Source organism: Carassius carassius, chromosome 50 (assembly GCF_963082965.1).
Source record: "Carassius carassius chromosome 50, fCarCar2.1, whole genome shotgun sequence".
Lineage (NCBI taxonomy): Eukaryota > Metazoa > Chordata > Actinopteri > Cypriniformes > Cyprinidae > Carassius > Carassius carassius.
In genome coordinates this window covers 3,556,555-3,578,139 of record NC_081804.1, presented here as the reverse complement: position 1 = coordinate 3,578,139, position 21,585 = coordinate 3,556,555, and the positions used below count along the sequence as shown (strand labels likewise).

General features: G+C 36.7%; 2 protein-coding genes across 2 annotated transcripts; one reads left to right on the top strand and one right to left on the bottom strand.

Annotated features, from left to right (window-relative positions):
* Window positions 1-18: 18 nt before the first annotated feature.
* Window positions 19-5,767, top strand: LOC132133057 (proteasome subunit alpha type-4-like). Its single transcript, XM_059545751.1, has 9 exons — window positions 19-120; window positions 564-589; window positions 704-746; window positions 872-1,034; window positions 3,267-3,344; window positions 3,434-3,522; window positions 3,607-3,737; window positions 4,823-4,946; window positions 5,494-5,767. Exons 2-9 carry the CDS (start codon window positions 587-589, stop codon window positions 5,646-5,648), a joined length of 786 nt encoding a protein of 261 aa, XP_059401734.1. The 5' UTR covers window positions 19-120; window positions 564-586; the 3' UTR covers window positions 5,649-5,767.
* Window positions 5,768-10,716: 4,949 nt separating this feature from the next.
* On the bottom strand, window positions 10,717-20,646 carry LOC132133017 (ornithine decarboxylase antizyme 2-like). The gene is given in 6 exon segments (XM_059545671.1): window positions 10,717-10,884; window positions 11,619-11,704; window positions 11,922-12,094; window positions 13,724-13,801; window positions 13,803-13,854; window positions 20,482-20,646. Coding segments are annotated over 6 exon segments (618 nt in total). The 5' UTR covers window positions 20,580-20,646; the 3' UTR covers window positions 10,717-10,753.
* Window positions 20,647-21,585: the final 939 nt, after the last annotated feature.

Here is a 21,585-nt window from a genome sequence, read left to right as displayed (position 1 = left end):
CTTCACGTGACACATGTGACAGACCGCGGAAGTGAATCCAGAGTGGATGCGCTTCTCGCTGCAGTGAGATTCTTTAGCGGAGCTACAACAGTGAATAGACAGCGCGAGCTAAGTCTTTAGGTATGAACATAATAATACTTTACTATATTTTACACACTATATAAGATGCCCATCACAAAATACAGCTTTCTGTGCTTGTGCGAAAAGCTGAACTAATGTGAATTGAATTAAGCGCAGAATACATTTAAATGAAATGAAAAGTTGCTGCTTCATGCTGTGATGCATGTGCTAATGCTAAAGCTAAACCGTCCATACAGGAGAAACCGAAAGCAGCTTTAAAATTCACATTTATGCTTCAGTCTCTTAGTATATAAATTTTTAGGTAGGTTAGATGTGTTTTTAGACGTGTTTTCGGTTTAATTGTGTTACTCATTGAGTGTTTAAGTTCGTATTTTTCGGGCAGCAGCACAAATCAACACATTATTAAATATTATAATTGTTAATAATAATGTATGTGCAATTTGTTAATGGTCAATTAAGCATTTTTTTTCTCTTGTTTGCAGGTTTCGTTTTATTTAAAGGCATAATGGTAAGTGTTGCATTATTAGTGGATTTTCTTAATTTTTAATGCAGTTAATATGCTTCACAATAAATTAATATCACAATTAATCGTGAATCAATTTGATTTTGTTTTATTTAACAGTCTCGGAGATATGACTCGAGAACGACAATTTTCTCACCAGAGGGTGAGAGCTTTTATTATTTTTATTGTGTGGCATTAATGTAAATGTTGGTCCTGGTCATTTGTAAATATACTCTCTCTCTCTTTCTCTCTCTCTCTCTGTGTGTGTGTGTGTGTGTGTGTTGGCAGGCCGTCTGTATCAGGTAGAATATGCCATGGAGGCCATCGGTCACGCCGGCACCTGTCTGGGCATCCTGGCCAATGACGGCGTGCTGCTGGCGGCAGAGAGGAGGAACATCCACAAGCTTCTGGACGAGGTTTTCTTCTCTGAGAAGATTTACAAACTCAACGAGTGAGTGTTTGCCATGGAATTCAATAAGTTTGGGTTCAAATATTTTGTGGCCTTAAAATCAGGATTTGACAATTATGGATTTTAAGGTTTCCCAAGAGTTGAAGTTCTAATATATGGAAGGAATTGTACTGATATTCAATATAAAACAAATTTACGTTAATATTCATAATTGTAAAAAAAATCATTTTTAAACATGTCTAAAAAGTTCGTGAGCTATCGGTTTGAATTTGTGACATGTGTGCGGTTGAACGAGCCGATTTGTTGATTTATCTGAAGTTGACCAATCACGAACTAGGAAAACCACAGAAGAAGAAACACGAACAGGGCAGCGCCACGGCGAATGTGGACTATTGACCAGGAAGATAAACTCGCTGAAGTCTGACAGGAACAGCGAGCACTGTATGATGTTTCTAGCAACGTGTACCATGCTTTTTAGTTCTCTCTCTCTCTCGCTCTCTCTCTCTCACACACGCATTATGTAGTTTACAGGGACTCTCCATAGACGTAACGGTATTCTATACTGTATATCCCCATACACTACCTCTATCCATTATGAAAAATGCATGTTTAAATTTTCTATTAAACACCGTATAGTATTTTTTAAAGCCATTTGGTTTACGAAGGCACAGGAATTGTCCTCACAAACCATGTTTACATTGTAATACCTATTTCAGATATTTATAAACCTACAAAAACACACACACACACACCGGGTGACCAAATGTCCCAGGTTTCCTATTGCTAAAAAATAACATGTATGATCTTCCGACCATCTGAATTCGCACCGTGTACGCCCGCCTTTAGCCATCTTCAAGAATTGGCTTAAAACACGTCTCTTCCATCTTTATTTGACCCTCTAACTTTAACACTCACTATTCTAATTCTATTCTTAAATAAAAAACTCTTAACACTGGCTCGCTGTTCTTTTTCTATTCTATCTGTTTTCTTTTTATTTATTCTATTATTTAAAAGACCTTGCTATGTGTACTGCGTTAAAATTGACTAAGACTTGTTATCAATTATATATCATTGCTCTTTTGTTGTTTTTGATTGCTTCCATTGTCCTCATTTCTAAGTCGCTTTGGATAAAAGCATCTGCTACATGACTAAATGTAAAAACCTGTCAAATACAAGTGGAAAGGTTCAATATCTGTATTAATTTTGTGACACAATTGTACACTAAAACTGTGAACCTTTAAAGCAGATTCTAATATACATATATACATATACATATATATGTGTGGTCCTGTTTATAAAAATACATTCTATACGTATTATACATTTAACTAAAGGATCCTGCAAGCACTTTAATTTATCCCCCTTTACTCATACTGCACAAAAAGTGGTTCAATAATGTTAAATGTTACAGAGACAGATTATTGCAAATGCAGATCTCACCGTGTTCTGGTTAAACTATTTTTATTTATGTATTTATTGCTAAGGTTTGCATATAGTAGTGTGTTTTTAATGACAGCTTTCATTACAGTATATACTATTCCTAAAATAAAAAATCATATCGCCTTGCTTACAGTATTGCAGTGTATCGCAACGTACCATATCGCAACCCATGTATCGTGATACGTATCGCATCGCCAGATTCTTGGCAATACACAGCTTAATTTAATAAACTTCTGTTTTTGAGATATCTCTATTAAAATAGCTTTTATTTAAATTTTAGTTTGTTTTAGTACTTTATTTTATTACATATTTTTTAAAATGGCATTGATTTTGTTTAGTTTAGAAGGAATTGCATTAATGTTTACATTTTAATTAATATTTAGAATTAATGTTTAATACAATATCTGTTTTTGAGTAATCTATTAAATTAGCTTTCTATTTAAATTTTAGTTTGTTTTAGCACTCTATTATTATTTTAATGGCATTGATTTCGTTCAGTTTAGAAGGAATTGTATTAATGTTTATATTTTAATTAATATTTCATGTAATTATGTTTTTGAGAAATCTATTAAATTAGCTTCAATTTTTATATTTCCAGTTTTTTTAATAAAATAAAAAAAATAGCAGATGTGACAATTTCTTATGTGCATTTTGGTCTTTTTTTTAAGATAACAATATTATTTAGTTTTGATAATGGAAGGAGTTGCATTTATCTAACTGTATTTTATTCTATAGTGTCAGTTTTTTTTTTTTTGCATTTACTGAAAATGATTTATAATAGTTTAGTTATAGTTTCTAATAACAGCACTGGTGTGTGGTGATTCTGTTACACAGAGACATGGCATGCAGTGTAGCGGGAATAACGTCAGATGCCAACGTCCTCACAAACGAGCTGAGGCTCATCGCACAGAGGTGAGTGAAGCATCACTTTGACTCCTGCTAAAGGTTGCATTGGTTTGAGAGTCTCAGAAGTGATGTAGTGTGTGATGGTGTGTGTGCAGGTACCTGCTGCAGTATCAGGAGCCCATTCCCTGTGAGCAGCTGGTTACTGCCTTGTGTGACATCAAACAGGCTTACACACAGTTTGGAGGTACAACATTACATTTGAATCTATTTCTAATACGATCTTGAAGTTTTGGGCTGTGGAATATTAACAGAATGTGTGTTTTGCCAGGTAAAAGGCCCTTCGGTGTGTCTCTGCTGTATATGGGATGGGACAAACACTACGGCTTCCAGCTCTATCAGAGTGACCCCAGTGGAAACTATGGAGGATGGAAAGCCACGTGCATCGGCAACAACAGCGCAGTGAGTGAAACCAACATTCACATTCTGAACGCTTCATTGTCAACTGTCCAACTAGTGCTAGAAAGTACAATTAATTTTGGACTTGTTCATTTGAACCAAATCTGTTCATAATAATCATTTGGTTTAAATAAATCAGTTAGAAAAATAGTAGTTACTAGGCTGATATGGAGTCTGCCTTTTTTATTTTGGAATAAATGAATACTTTTAGGATGGGTTATGTTGATCAAAAGTGACAGTAAAGACATGATGATGTTAAAAAAAGATTCCTATTTCAAATAAATGCTTTTCTTTGAAATAGTGTTTGATAAGTTTATTCAATTTCTGTATATTTCCTACTTGCTGAAGGGCACGTGAAGCTAAATATGACATTTATTATAATTGTCTAAGTTCACTGAAATTAGAAGTGGTTGTTATTTTTTGAATCTAATAAAGGTAAAATTGATAGCTCTCAATTACTGTAATGTTTATATAATGTTAATATTTCATAGAGACATCGATATTAGTGTTACTCACTTTCAGTCCTAAAAAAAGATGCCATTTAAAGAAATATTTAAAATATACTGTCTTTGCTGTTTCTGCATTAATTTGAAGATTGATTGTGAAATTATTGCAAATAATTGCGATTATTTTCAGAAAAAAATTGCGATTGTTTTATTGATTGATAGTACGATTTAAAATCTATCAGATTTTTCACTCAAAAATCAGCACAGAATATTCAAGAGTTATTACATCAAAGTGTTCCCAGATGTCCTCACAAAGCATCTTACATGTTACGTTATACTGCTTTTTATCACTAAGCATGTAGATTGTCATAAATTACTTTTTGTTTGTAAACTCTGAGGTTACATGTTGGAATTCAGGTTTTTTCTTTTAAAGTTAAGTGTTTAAAAAAAAAAAAAGTATGACGACCAATCACTATGTCCGTCTACTAGTGCACTGTAATAATATCATGATTCGGCCAATAGATGGCGACAAGAAACCTGTTCTTAATTCGAGACTTCTGATCTATTCTCTGACAACAACAAAAAAAAGATATCAAAACACCTCAGTTCAGAAACTTAAAAGTGCGTTTTTGTGTGTTTTAGGCTGCTGTGTCAATGCTGAAGCAGGACTACAAAGAGGGAGAGATGACTCTGTCGTCTGCCCTCGCTCTGGCTGTCAAAGTGCTGAACAAGACCATGGACGTCAGCAAGCTCTCAGCAGAGAAAGGTGTGTGTTTGGCTAGACGGAGATGGAATAAATGTTTTAGCATGCAGCTGAGGCTGATCGATCAGGGCAGTCTGCCAGAGAGCAGACTTTTGCATTATGAATGATCATGACACCATATACAGACCCACAATCCATCTGTGCTCTTAACTTAATGCAGCTGATCATGTGCTGAATTGCAATGACACACACACTGCAGTCATGCAACAACAAACAACAGACATTCAGTAAATTGAATGGGTTTTAGGTCTCGATTGCAACCCTTTTTTTAAGTTACAACAAATAAAATAACATTTGACATGAAATCACAATTATTTGTTGAAAATGTTGAATTTTTTAAGTTTGATTATATTATTTTTATATATACTTACTTTTTTTTACAAGCATCTTTTTTATTTTCTTCACCTTAAAACTCTTACATGCAGAAAGATGTTGCATACTTGTTCACAGATGCTGAAGATGATGATGTTTCAGTAGATTCAGCACGAACAGTCTTTAAACTTTATTGACGACATCTGATTGTGTTCCCTTTTCCTGTCCACTTTCGTAGTGGAGATTGCCACACTGACACGAGAGAACGGCAAGACCAGAATCAAAGTCCTCAAGCAGAAGGAAGTGGAAGAGCTCATCAAGAAACACGAAGCAGAAGAGGCAAAAACCGAGAAAGACAAGAAAGAGAAAGAACAGAAAGAGAAAGACAAATAAAACATTTGCACTTGTTTTCTATTAAAATGCAAACGCCCGCTGGGATTCAAAGAGAGATTCATATTGCTCTGTCTGTCGATCTGTCGTTTTCTTTATTAAACACAAAACGAAAAGATAAACATGTCTAGTAGTTTTGTTTCTTGTAATTGAATACACATTCTGAGTGAGGAAAATCTAGAAGGTTCCTCACTTAATGTCCACAGCTGGTGGTTAGATGTTGAATAATAGCTAAAATGTTAAATCATTCATCTGGAAATTTCTGCCTCTTAATGTGAGTGTTGTGTAAACAAAGGGTTTTCAGGCTGGTGTGGGCTGAGATTGATTTTCTGCATTAACCTTTTCAAAAAAAAATACTATAGTAACCATAAAATCATAGATACAGACTAGGCCAGATAGCACTCGTACATCTGCAAGATGTCTGTTAAAGATTACTTTTTTCAAGAAACTAGTAAAGTAACGCATTACTTTTTAATTTACAAGAAAATATCTGAGTTACTTTTTCTAAAAAGTAAACACCAGTTACTTGGCTTTTCCATTTATTGACTGACAAGTCTCCTGTCCCCATATCGGGAGAATTCGGAAGTACAGAGGCGTTGTGTGCATTGTGTGAACATGATGTAGTTCTAGAGTAAATGTGAATCTGCATTACTTCATCCCACTCGCAAAAAAACAACAGATTTAATATTCATCAAAATGAATCAAAACAATGAAATGCAAACTCAGAATATGACGCAAACCTGCAATAATTAAATATGTTAAATACCACAAATGTATCTAATCCCATTTTATTAACTAATGTCTTTGATGATCCAGTGCAACCATAATAAGAAAAAATGACTTTAGATAAACTAACAATTGTGCTTTAGTTTTTTTTAGTTTTTTATTGCTGAAGAGTGTTGAACCTTCATCTACTGTACAGATGTGAATTTACTTTTTCTTCAGCCTGAGGTTTATTCATTACAAATATTTATGTGAAAAGGCTTTTACATTTGCTATAAATAGAACTTCTATTAAAAACAACCAAGCCCTGCTCATATATAAAAAGTAACAATGCATTACTTTCCATAAAAAGTAACTAAGTAGTGTAATTAGTTACTTTTTTAGGGAGTAACGCAATATTGTAATGCATTACTTTTAAAAGTAATTTTTCCCAACACTGCATTCTAAATCTTAAGACATTTTCTAAACATGTATTTGAGCAGATATAACAGATGAGCAAACACAAATACGTACATCTCGCAGCTGTACAGGTGCATCTCAATAAATTAGTTAAATTAAAAAAGTTCATTTATTTCAGTAATTCAACTCATATTGTGAAACTTGTGTATTAAATAAATTCCATGCACACAGACTTAATTTTTTGGATCTTTTAATTGTGATGATTTTGGCTCACATTTAACAAAAACCCACCAGTTCCCTATCTCAACAAATTAGAATATGGTGACATGCCAATCAGCTAATCAACTTAAAACACCTGCAAAGGTTTCCTGAGCCTAGAAATTTTCTCTCAGTTTGGTTCACACAATCATGGGGATGATAGTTGTCCAGAATACAATCATTGACACCCTTCACAAGGAGCAAAAACATTCATTGCCAAAAAAGCTGACTGTTCACAGAGGGCTGTATCCAAGCATGTTAATAGAAAGTTGAGTGGAAGGAAAAAGTTTGGAAGAAAAAGATGCACAACCAACCAAGAGAACCGCAGCCTTATGAGGATTGTCAATCAAAATCAATTCAAGAATTTGAGTGAACTTGACAAGGAACGGACTGAGGCTGGAGTAAAGTCATACAGATGTGTCAAGAAATTTGGCTACAGTTGTCATATTCCTTTTGTTAAGCCACTCCTGAACCACAGACAATGTCAGAGGCATCTTACCTGGGCTAAGGAGAAGAACTGGACTATTGCCCAGTGGTCCAAAGTCCTCTTTTCAGATGAGAGCAAGTTTTGTATTTCATTTGGAAACCAAGGTCCTAGAGTCTGGGGTGGAGAAGCTTATAGCCCAAGCTGCTTGAAGTCCAGTGTTAAGCTTCCACAGTCTGTGATGATTTGGGGTGCAATGTCATCTGCTAGTGTTGGTCCATTGTGTTTTTTTTTTAAAACCAAAGTCATTGCACCTGTTCACCAATAAATTTTGGAGCACTCCATAGCACCATAATTAAGGTCAGAAACCATACTGAATTTAACATTTAGTAAAAAAGTGGTTACTATACTATTTTGTATAAAGCGCTATAGAAATAACTTGGGCTATGTTGTCGCAAGATGCTCAAATACTTCCAAGAAAAATATTTTGTGTGATATATAGGAGTAAAGACTCTTAATTTAAAAGGTGTGTCTTTTGTGAGGGATTAACCAGATCTCTGACTGACTCCTGACCTATTTTATCGGCTTTCTAGGAAGCGCGGGAAAATTCGGCACGTGTTGCATAAGCGCCCGAAAGGATTACGGTCTCCAGAGATCAGACCTGAACACAACGATGAGCTCGAGCAGTAACCCGGCAGCACAGAAACGTTAACGTGTTCCCAATTGAGAGAATGTGGGTCATTTTAATGGACGAAATTACTGTGACATAACCCAGCACGGATCATTGAGTGCATATGGCCTGCAGGCTTGTTCACACAGTGACAGAAGTTCTTCAGTTCAGTCTGTCAACGGGAGTCAGACAAGAAACTCAAGTCAAGAAATTGGTTTCACATAGTATTTAAAGACATCATGAAGTCTTGTCTAAAGAACCAATTCAAACGAGTTTTAGAAATAAGCAAATATTTAGAGTTTTAGTTTCAGTCTATTTGTGTTGTTTTGAGGTGCCAACACTGTCATTAAGCAATCAATTATAATAGTTTAATATGGAATAGCCTACAGTTACTTCATGAGCATTTTTACAATGAATGTGATTAATTTTGCCATGCATGGGTGTTATTTATACTCTAAGTGTTTTGGTTTGCCGCAGAGAATGATGGGAAATGTAGTTTGATTTTTAGAAGCCTTACAGCTACATGCTAAAGGAGTGGTATTTTCTGGTCAATGTTTATGTCTATTTCTTATTAATAGTACACAAAATGTGTACAATTTATAAGCAGCTAAATCTTAATTATGATAAATATATTCAATAGATTGTCATTGATTGGCTTTAAACAAGAGCATTTTCTGTTTTTAATGTGAATGTCATTTGAGAGCTATGAATGGTGCCATTTTTCCATAGAAGACCCAAAAGAGAGTTTGCATTTGCATTTTTGTTTGCACATAATTCAACATTCATAGCTTCATTTTATTTCTCTTTTCAGCTAATTTCTGATAGTGATCAGAATCTGAAAAAAAACAAGTAATGAAGTTTTGTTTTGTAATGTGTTTTAATTGAAAATAAGGAAAAAGGTATACATGTGTAGATTGTCATTATATGGATTTACTCAAAAGTCTACCCTACAATTCAATCATATAGACAAAATAAATCAAAAAGATAAAAATAAAATTTAAGTGGATGAACAAAAAACATTCTCTAAAAGCTTCTAAGATCTATTTACACATGCAAAACCTAAAGGCCACCCTGCTGAGAAGTATACAGGACTGAATTCATTGCACCTAATTTCCACGGAGAGGGCCGAGAATCAAAGAAACAAAGGCTTCCGTTTCAGGGAATGTTTCCGCATGTTTTACCTGACTGCGCCAGGACCGAGTCTGCTATCTGAAGGTGCTGCTACTTTGGGTTCACCAGTCTTCTCTGAATGAGACTTGAGGCATTCTCTTTGAATGGAGACCATTATCTTTGGCAAGTATGTCAAGTTCACTAAACACCGCAAAACATCTTGATGGCTTAAAGTACATCTCTCTGTAATGGATATGTGATGCACCGTGGGCTGAATTGCTTGTGTTTTCCTAAAGTGCTAAAGCCCCTGAGGGACAGAGGGTGGGGTTGGTTTGCTCTCACGCTTCCTGTTGGTTTTGTTTGGGATGGCGAAGACAAAAGGTGTGATGGACTATGGTAAGAATCATGTAGAAGACCACTGGTGGTCTATGCATTTCCCTAAATAAAAATTAGGACTTAGAATGATTTCATCACAAACATGTTCATGCATCTAAAAGTTTTCAGGTCTGGATTTGTTTTATAGAATACAAGCAACAGGCCTGATTAAACAACTTCTATTCAAAGAATTTGTGAAAAGTAAACACCACAACCAGACTCAGAAAAAAAATCAACTAAACTTACACTCAAGTGCTTTGTTGGGGTCTGGAATGATGCACTTTTTTGATGAACTTGCGCAAGAATGCTGCGTTCTATCCAATATTGAGAGATATTTTTCATACTTGATATCATTGAATGGCAAGAATAAAGCGTAATGGTATGTGTAGATGTGTTTACTGTGTTTTACACATGTTACTGCAACATTTTATATAATGAGGAAACTTTTATTAGCTTAAAAGTAAATGTTTAGTATTAACTGCACATCTCCCCAGTTCCTGCGTCTCAAAATTATAGTTTTCATAGAATTTTCCAAGTTTGAAGTCCAACTTCAAGTGCGTTCTATTGCACTTTTCTATATAGGAAGTTGGAAATGCAAACATTCTTAGTTGAATGGAACATAGCATAAATCCTAACGAGTATTTGAAAAGCTAACTTTGCTGTTGAGTCGAGTCATCATTACTAAGAGTTGAGAGCTATTCATTCACATTGAATGATTAACTAAAAGTTTCACCTGAAACTTCTAATGAAGAGTAAAACCAGAACAGAGAAGACAGCCAATCTAGAATAAACTAAAAACACCAATATCAGCTACTGGAAACAGTCTACAGTTGGTTACAAATGCATTCCCTTCTGTAAAAAGTATCATTACCATGTCTGCCATCTGTATCCTGTTCTGAATGTTCTATACATAGTGTACACAAAAGTTTGATATATGGTGTGAATTAACAGAGAGGGTATGCTGGATTTCTGCTTTAGCACCAACCCATCTCCTGCGGCCAATCAGAACCGATTGGTGGGATAATAATGGAAACTGAACCAATCAGAGTGTTAGTCCACCCAGCTTCACCCCTCCCCCTTTCTTAAAAGTCACTGTGCAGAAGTATAGTGGTGGGGGGGGGGCATTAAGTGTGATTGAGAGTTTGATGGTCACTCTTCATCAGAACTGCTGCTGTCCATGGAATAGACCATAAAGAGAAGATCAGGCCGGGCCGGCACCAGCGGGTGACCCGGTTTTACCACTTCAAAACCCATGTAGTGGAAGGTCTTCATGATGGACACTGCACAAGTGGAAACAAAGACAGTTCCTCATTTACTGAATGGTATAAGATTCATTATCCAGTTTAAAGATTATATAACCCAAATGAAAGTTCTATTATCATTTACTCACCCTCATGTTGAAAATGTATGCATTTACAAGGGATTTCAATCCGTTCAATCAATCCTCTCAATGATGGAGTTTGGGTTCCTTGCCACTGTCTGAATTTAACTGGTTTTATAAATGATGAACCTTACATAGTTATTGAACTGAACTGACTTGAGCCAAATAATGTCACTATTGGTTTTTTAGAGCTGCATTACAGCAGAATTTAAATTTGACATATATTTTAGTTGAACTTAGTTTGCATTGTTGATTCTGTTATTTTCCTGTTTATTGCTGTGAAGCTACTTTGAAACACTTTTTTTTTTGCACAATCATAATTAGGCTGTCAAGCTCCAAAAATTACAAAAAGCATTATAAAGTGCATTTGTTTCCATTATAGGGGAAAAAACTGCAAAATATCTTTGGTTGTGTTGCACAAAAAAAATTAAATCCCTGTTCACACCAAGATGATAACTTTAATGATCTAATGCTTTTAATAAACAGAAGGTCATTGTGTGGTGTTATCTTTCGTGGTTTGAACAGGCCATAAGTCATATCGGTTTGGTACAACATGAGGGTGAGTCAATGATTACAGAATTTTCTTTTTATTTGTCAAAATACTTCTTTAACGTCTTTTTAAACATTTCTTACATCGATCGTCTCTGTTTTTTTGAAGCCACAGGAACACATAGCTGACTTTCAACTGCTCCTCTGCAAACTCCAGCAGCCTGGTTAAACTGCAGCATAATGAGAGAGACAGAGATGGTGACGCAGTGCTGCTTTTACATAATGTCCTTACGTAATAATGCAGATGTAGAAGCCAGAACAACTTTAGTCAGAGCACACATATTTCTACTGTGCCCTAAAACTGAACCATGTAGAGACAGACAGATATGGTTCTGCTGTCATCTTCAATATAGAGCAGCACAATGACAGATTATTAACCCAACGTACCCTTCTCTGCTGCCATTGTGAAGAGCTCCGGTGGGGATTTCCAGATAGAGTGCGTCGTCCGACAGAACTGTGTCCCAGCAGGAGAACCGTCGCTCACTCAACTGGTACTGGAAGTGCAGGACAGGGGGCGCTCCGTTTACCGCCCCCGTCTGAGTCACCGTCAACTTTTCGTCCTGGAGGACACATATGTAGTGTTTACTCACAAGCTTGTTGTCAGAATAGTAATAGGAGTCAAGTTACAGTCAAGGGACCTAATGCAGATTTGTTAAGTTTCTTTTAATTATCAACTGTATCTATCGTTTCTCCAAAAATTACAAAAATAAAACATAATCGACACATTTGTGTTGCGTAATTATCATACTGTCTTTTCTCAACATAAAGCATCCATGTTTGATCCTATAAATATAAAAATGGCTATATTTTTTACGGTGCACATAAAATTTCTAAATAAATGTAAACTCTTGCAGTTCACAATGAAATCAAACTATGCAAGAGAGATAAAGATGCTTAAAGAGTCACTCTCTTAACTTCAAATCGATTCAATTATGATATTGTGAAACACTGCATTGTATTGAATTGTGACATCTGTATTGCAGCATGTATCCCATTGTGATGTAGTTGGACTATTTTTGGTAATGAACGCAGTGTTATCCTATACCTTTTCAACTGATTTTCTCTAAATATTATCAGAGTGGCATATTTAAACACAATCAATTAATATAAATGAGCTCAAGAGCAACCTACAGTCACTTGCATAATATCTCGTTGCACAGGTGTGAGTGATCCAAAACCTCTTAACCTTTTTGAGACGGTCGCATGTCTGCACACAGACAGTGCTGACATCTATAGTCTCTCACACGTGGTCAGCTGTATGCTGAGCTCGAGTGCTGAGTGCCAACACCGTACATATGTAGAACAGATGGAAACTCTAGCTGTAAATATGGCACAGAGCTACATGAAAAATAACAAGCTCTAGAGATCTCGTCACACCCATCTTCTCCCTTGAGCTAGTTGTCTGTGTATGTTTTTTGGAAATGGCATGGTTTGCTGCCCCAGTGTCTTACTGACTTAAGTATTCATTTACTGTTTAGGGTGTTTATTTAGGTCATGCTGTGGTAGTAAAGTAGTAAACGGAGATGGGCTGCATCACATTTTGTGTACTGTAAAGTATTGATTAACTAATATATCTGATATTCCAAAATGCTGAGATATTGTTGTCAAAAATGTAGTAAATATTGTGTTAAAAAGAGTGTAATTCATGACTAGGTCTACATCTTAAGTGTATTACTTCACATCACATGCTTACTTCACTAATGGATCAGATTTGGGGAAATGTAGCATTACATCACTTGCTTCCCAATGTATCCTCTGCAGTGAATGGGTGCCGTCAGAATGAGAGTCAAAACAGCTGATAAAAACATCAAGGTAATCCACAAGTAATTCACACCACTCCAGTCCATCAGTTAACATCTTGTGAAGTGAAATGTTTAGATCACTTGTGGATTACTGTGATGTTTTTATCAGCAGTTTGGACTCTCATTCTGACGGCACCCATTCACTGCAGAGGATCCATTGGGGAGCAAGTGATGCAATGTTACATTTCTCCAAATCTGATTAAGAAACAAACTCACCTACATCTTGGATGGCCTGAGGTTGAGTATATTTTTAGTAAATTTTGTTCGATTGAACTAAGCCTACCGCACTTTGGTTTTTGGTGAGTAATGCAAAAATGAACTTTTAAATATATATACAATTTTTTATGTTCAAATGTGAAGTTTGTACAAAAACATGTTTATTCTTACCTTGTGCAGTACACTATGAGGGAGATCCCTGCCTGTCCCTCGCCCACCCGGGATCTTCGTTAGTGGGAGAGGGGCATCAGGAGCACCACAGAGGCCCTGGAGCCTGCTGCCTCGAGCCCAGCACAGCACAACTACAAGACAGAGAGAGACAGACCATTTCATAGCTGTGTTAGATTATCCCTTAGCTCATTAACAAAAATTGGCATGTGGTTCTAAAAGCTACCTTCTCTCTGCATCATGAGTCAAGTGCATGATGCAGCTTGGCACAAGCCTGAGGGTGCCAGCTGATAACAAATAGCCATCCTGCCAACAGCATAACAACAGTCTGACTGTATGCTTCACTGAAACGTTGGCACTTTTATGGGCTTGCTCTATCTATATCTGTTCTTATGCCTTATCAGACACTGTGTCACCTTGTAATATTAACTGCAGCAGTGTTTTCACATTAACACTCGGTTCTCTGATTACAGACAATGGCAGCACTTGAGACTTTGATGTTGGCTTGAAAAAGCTAAGGAATAACACTTTTTGGAGTTTTAGGAGGTCAGCATCTAAGACTTTATGGAAAACAAGTAGCCTATTGCTTTTGCACAAACTACATCAGGTCACAGAGCCCAAGCATAAACTGACCTGATGTCAGCTTTACACTAGCTGTAAGCAGAGATATTTGGGTTCTTGGAGACAGATGTTTCGCTTTCCACTAGACAGAAGGGAAGCAGTTCGCGCAGCTCACAAACAAGCACATGATGTGAAAACAAGTCTGTATATAGCAGCTTGGCTGAGAACATTTCACATCCCAGAGGGCTTGAGTTACAGCACTGGCTTTTAAAGATGGAAATAACAGACATTTACGTTCCCGTGTCATGTTGGGAGATCTTTGGATCTGACTTCTAATCTGAAGCCAGGCCGCAAACTGTCAGCAAAAATGTCTTGTTGTGATTGAAAGCAGTCTAGAAAATTCCTACTTTTCAAAACAGCCCTGTTTACAACAAACAAACGAAGGAATTTGATATCTCATGATCACCTATTGGCAATATGCTGATCAGGAAACAGAGCATTGATATTTTATGGCATTATCAGCTGACAGCGATTTATAACATGGTTACAGCACGCTGGCACAAAAGTAATGGCTGTTCAAAGCTAGAGTGTTTTTTCACGTCTCATGAGCCTGATTACCCAGCAAGCAAATGAAAGAAGGGATGTGCTGTGGTTTCTATGCCCTGGCAACTGAACATGTAACCCAGGTGACAAAATCTGGATAGTGACCACATGAAAACAGGTGGCACTGTTACCAAGGATGCTGAATTTCATTTTTGGTTACGATACAGACTACTTTTATTCAAGGGCAAAGAATTATTATGACAGATATTTCAATGCACTTTTGAGATGTTCTTGATTGTCTTGATTCTCCTGGTCTCTATATAGAAGCAGTGGGCATCTGTGAGTGAAATGTCAGCTTGTTTTGAAAGCCGATACTTTCACCCTCTGACATTCAAGCACCCCACTCCCCCACTACAGTCTCTGACTGTATATGCTCTGGATCAAAACAGATTCAGGCCTACTTTTTAAAAAAAGAAATGAAAACTGTGGGTCTTTCGTAAAAATTGTGAAACTTAACACTTGGAAAATAATTAGCATTCATGCCTGGTGCACAATCAGGGCATGATGACCGGTTCCACCTTTAACATCCATGAAAGCTTTCCAAAAAAACATGAAACCATTAAAGCTGGTCAAAAGTTTCTTTATGTTATCAAAATGTTCTTCACACCAAAAAACTAAACAACATTCTGTTATTTTAAGAACTTTTCAGTGAAAGGTTCTTTCGGAACCCAAAATGTTTCTTCTACAGCATCACTGCAGAATGTATTTGTTTTTAAGAGTGTACATGGGTTGCCAATTATGAACAATAGTAATACAAGATAGGAATAATCTATCTCTTAAACGATCCAGTATCAATGAAGATCATTCCTGACTCCAGCTGACCTCCAGGACCAGCACAGGGTGTTAATTTGGATCTGTTTAAAGCCTGGGATTCAGGTTAATCTTTAGTGTAGTAATTACTGGCTCTGGTGGTGAGTGTTTGGAGAAGGGCCAGGAAACAGTCAGAACCAAAACAGGATACTGCGAGTCTTCCAGGAACAGTTATAATTTGGCTACAGAGGGACACGAAAGGTGAAGTCCAACCTTCAACTCACAATGAATTAGGGCTGCACAATTAATTGAATATATAATTGCGATTACAATTACGGATTCCACAATTATCGTTTAAAGTGCCAATTAATATAGTTCAATTATGTTTTTCTTTGCTTTCTTAAGAAGCGTTTTCTAAAGGGTTTTCCCCATTATTTTAATTTTAGTTTCAGTATATTACCATTCATATTTTTTTCTATTTCATAATTTAAAGAAGAAACCAATCTGATGTACAGTTGACATTTGAGGCTTATTCCTATAGAAAAGCGCTAAAATATTTCAGTTATAGTGTTTTCATCTTATTTATTTTTATATAAATACGGCATGCAGTTGCATCAAACAATGGTATGAACATCATTCAGTGTAAATTGTGATAATTGTAATTAATAATGGCAATTACAATTTCTGGGGAATAATCGACAGTTATGCTTTTTGTCATAATCCAGCAGCCCTACAGTGAATGTGGTTTAGACCAATCACTGACCAGGAGAAATATGCCAGGTTTGTGTTTTTCAGATTACAAAACCGCAAGCAAATGGCTACCTTTGAAAACAAGTTTGACATGTTTCTGTTTTGTCAGAGATTTAGTGCTGCTGCATTCTTCAGACAAGTGTTTGTCTTTTGACAGTTGCAGGTCTGGATGGATTCCAAGTAAAACAAAAATAAAATGAAAAAGGAGAACAAAATTAAATGAGGTTGGAATTTTGAAGGGGTCTATAAACAGAGCACCTGTAGAGATGTTAACTGAACAACAGAACATTCTAGGAACTATACCTTAATGTTTATCTAATGTTCTGTCCTTGTATTCTTTGTTCAGAATACATTAAAGGAGTCATGACCCACAATTTTCACTTTTCCACAAGAATCAATGTATGTTATGATTGCCTAACGATTATACACTGGCCGGGAAGCCGATATTTAAAAGTGAAGCGTTTGTTTACCTCAGGGTTTGTAAAATAGCCCACGTGCACGCGCACTCAAATACGAGATTTTGATTTCTTCCCCGTCTTGACGTCAAGACGGGGCAGGATATACCATATATGGACACCGCAGCAGGAAGCTCGCCCTTCCCCTCTCCCCCTCATATTCAGTCGAGAAAGACGCTGGAACGTAGTGCACACGTGAGTTGCTCTGTGGTTGACTGCCAGAATCAACATGAAAATGTGTTTTCTCTACCAAGAACGGACCTAGCTATCAGAGACCAGTGGATTAAATTAATTTTTAATGACGCGGTTCCTTCAACCCTTCCACTGGTTTATCGTTACGTGTTTGTGCTAAACATTGTACGCCGAAATCCTTCACAAATTTGGGGCAATATCAGGCGAAGTTGGCATCGAAGCTCGGGAAAAGCACCATTCCAACAAAATTGCCTGCAATTGAAACGGTAAGACTGTGTTTTTATTGCTCTACTGTGTGTAACAAACAGCATAACTGCTAATGCGGCTATTGTATGCTATTGCGTCTGTCACTAGACAAATAAACGAAAGACTGGAGGTGAAGTAATTATTTATGTTCCCTGTAAACGGACTGCAAAAACGGACTTTTGACTGCATTATAATGATTTCTTAATTCAGAATATGATCAAGATTGCGTAGGTTGATGTGTTCGGGGAATTTGCCAGTTAATAGTAACATTTAAAGCCCCTCAAATGAACGAAATGACTCGAAAAAAGATTTGTTCATTTTGATGAACGAGTTTGAACAAGAGAGTCTGGCGTTGCCAGATTGGGTGTTTTTTCCGCTACATATTAAGGCCGGTTTACGGTGGGTTTTAGGTGGGTTTTCGCCTGGAAGGCTTTATAGAAATCTGGCATCCTACTGAACGAAGTTAAACTGAGAGAGCGTGGCGTTCACAGACAACAGAACGAACGAGTTCACAGTAACGTTCATCAGGCAGTAATGCGGTACGTTCAGTTCAGTCCAAAACATGAACGAGTTCATGAATTATCGTTCAATGAACGCGTCCAGGCACAACTCTGGCGGGAGTATTAGCTTCGAGGTATGGGGAATGGCTGCTAACGTACTTTGCAAAAAACAAATGACTGAGATCATCATGAATTCGGTTATTGTTTATTTATTGCCTAACGCTTACATGAGGCCCCGTCTAGTTTGTGTGTGTGTGCTCACGTCTTATATTTGTGTGTGTGTGCTGTGCTCACGTCTCATATGAGTAACTTTATGTGCGTAGATAGTTCATATACATGTATGTGTGACTAGTACTTAGTATATATGCAAGCGTGTTTCATATGTGTGCGTGAATGAAGTTTGATTTAAGCCCTAAACGGCGCCTCATACTTATACACTGGCCGGGAAGCCGGTCGCGTTCATTCACAACTTGCGCCATGATGTCAGTTTGTAATGATATGCTAAAGCGTTACCTGCGGTGTCAACCCCCCTCCTTCCTGCAACCAATCAACGTGCCCCTCATTTGCATTATTATAATGACCGTCCACGCATGGGCGGATCTACAGGGGGGCAAGGGGGGGCAGGTGCCCCCCCACTCTAGAGCCTTGCCCCCCCAGCTGCCCCCCTAACTTTAATGATCCAAAAACTGTACTTACAAAAACATCCCACCACTATGTCCAATACATTTACCAAAAGTGAACAATTTAATTTTTAATTTTAAATGTATTATTCGCCCTTCCCCCCTGCCCCTCAAATACTTAGTTACGTCCCTGATTCAAACGTGCAGAGCGGCGTTCGCTCAGTCTGGCTCATACACACAGCGAGTCTGCTTCGGTGCGGTGGCCCTGCAACCAGAGACTGAACTGCCCCAGACAGATCCTCTGAAGGTGAAGTGAGTTTCCCCAGGTGTAGTTTAAACACACGTTTAACTTAAAGTTACATTTGTAATGAATGTATTGTATGCTAAAGACGATTCAGCATCAGCAAAAACAGCGAGTCTATTACGTTAGGCAAAATCAGCGGTCAAATCGCTCCCTCGTGATTTGTAAGAGCACTCTTCTCTTTGATTAGCCTGATTTTGATTTTAGTAAAGACAAGAACAGCTTAATATAAAATATTGAGGGGCAGCGCTAGGGCTGGGCTAATGGGGCTTAAGCCCCGAAAGTTTTTAGTAAAGCCCCGAATATTTTGTTAAATTTTCTTTCTCACAGAGCAAAACAATTCATCAGAAAAACAAATGTGAATAAGATTACAGCGGCCGCGATTAACTAATCATGAACAGTGCATATTACATTTTTATTTATATTTTTCCCTTTGCTTTAAAGGTACTTTTGACGTGCTTTTGCAACGTTGACCATTGTAGCCAATCACAGACATGTCTGTTGATCACATCGGCCAATCCGAGGCTTTTAAATGAGTCGCTGTGCTGAAGATGTGTTTTGCGCGAGCTCACCGAGTTCACGTTCGCAAACCTGTCATTATTATTGGCAATAAACTTAAGATGCAGATAAGAGATTCACTTGATATTATTATTGATGCTGCTCTGATGCACTACATTACGCAACGCTCTGTTTGTTGTTAGGAAGACTAAAAGTTCAGCGGTCTAGCTCATCAATGTCAAAATTATTAAATAAGTTAACAAATGCCTGGTAAATTGTAAGTAGATAATTTAATATTTCACTGTTTTACAATAGAAAAGTTCAACTTTTGTATTTATTTATTAAATTTTGCCTTTTTGAATTGAAAATATGCTATAATTTCCTTGATTCATTTATGTAAATTAAAAATAAAATATTAGTTGCAAATAGTTACAATTATTTCACTAATACAACAAGCCTTTCTTTTTCTTTATTCCCTTAAATCGCTTTAATAATTAATTAATTACTTTAAATAAAAATACCCAATTTTAGTTTGGGCTGTTACGTTACAACACACAATACAGTGCCAGTTAGGAGATCGATCATTTGATTAGCTAAGCCTAAGCAGTCCTATTAAATCCAATTCCTCTCAGATATCACAGCAATGAAACCAGGTTACAACTGGGGAAATAACAAATACAATAGAATTAAGTAGTCTAAACATAACTGGTGTGTGTGTTGTGAATTAAAAAACGTTGTAGTGTGTAAGGGCATGATTAAACAATAACTACTGTAGTTTAAACGTGTTTTTGTGTTTTTTTTTAAAGCAATTCATATTCCATGTACCCCTGCCACCCTGCCAAGACCTCTTGGCACCCCTTTGCCCCCCCATGCAAAATTTTCTAGATCCGCCACTCTGATCCTTTAGAACATCACAATAAATCTTACCCATTCATAATATAGGCTACACACATGACATCTCTATGTCCAAACAAAATATAAAATTGATTTCAATTTGAAATATTATCGAAAATATAATCATATAATTATTTAAGGGGAAAGAAAATATATTATAGAACGTCTGAATATATTCAAATATTTTATAAAATATAAGTAAATAAAAAAAAATCATTCTGTATAGATATTTCGATTTATTTAATCCATTTTAAGTATTTGAATATATTTTCAATATATTTAAATATGTTAATGGAATGTTAAAAGACTAAACAGATGTCAATTAATCATAATAATCAGCTGCAAAATCTTGCACGACTATATTAATAAAATATGATCGTGTTATTCTCACCTCTCCTCTGTGTTGCACATGTTTTCTTCGTAGACCGCTGTACTCTGATAACACAAAAAGTGAATGCTGTGCAGAAAGTCCACGGAGAAATGCACCATATATATAAAAATTCTCACTGACGCGTTCTGCGATAAGCGCTCCGTGCTTTGACACCGAGTACTGACTGCGCGGTGACGTTGAGGAACTGCTGCTGAATATTAATGAGCCTGCGTAACGTCTGCCAATAGGCGGGCATTGTCAACCGATACGCAGCTTTATTAATATTCATCACCGTGCAGCGCGGAGAATCATGGGAGACACCCATAATAGGGAAGTGATAGTGAATCTGCTTTTATTGTATCTTTATATATCAGTATCAGTATAGTGAATTTGTAATGTGTTATTCCAAAATATATAGTATTTCAAATGGAATTTAAGTCAGATTCAGAAGCATAATTTTGATATCTGAGTGAAGGTTTCTGTGAAATGACGTTTTCTGCTTGAAAATTCCAACACAGATTTTCTAAATCACCTAATTTACCAATAAATGTAAAATGAAGAATAAACGTGCTAAAATCAACAGAGAAGTCACGTTCTTCTCAACTATCATGTCAAATCTTATGAAATTATCCTTAAAAATTAAACAAAACTGATGGATCTTCTGAAAATATTTTATTCTACCCCTTTATTGTTTATTTTTTAAGACCTCTACAGGACTTTTGGAGCAGGACTTATGTAAGAGCTGATAATGGAAACAACCGAGGGCCAAGAGATTAAAGGATTAGGAACTGGACACCAGGCAATGTGATCATTACACAGCGGTGGGTGAAGATCAGTCTCAGTGAGTGACCTCCAGAGAGAACCCACAACACAGTCAATATCTTACAGGGTTTAACTCTGCAAGGCACTGGGTTTGAATTTTCAGTAGTATTGAAAAATCAACAGTCTATGGAAAGTGTTTTCAGCTGTTTTTGCTCAAGGATCTAGATCATCTTATCCTAACTATGCATTAGAATTTATTGTTTGCATTAGCTGGGTTTTAGTAAACTAGTTAAGAACCACTGCGGAAGGGGAACTTAACCTGGGCTGTGGCCTTCTTTAAAGGGATACTTCACCCTAAAATGA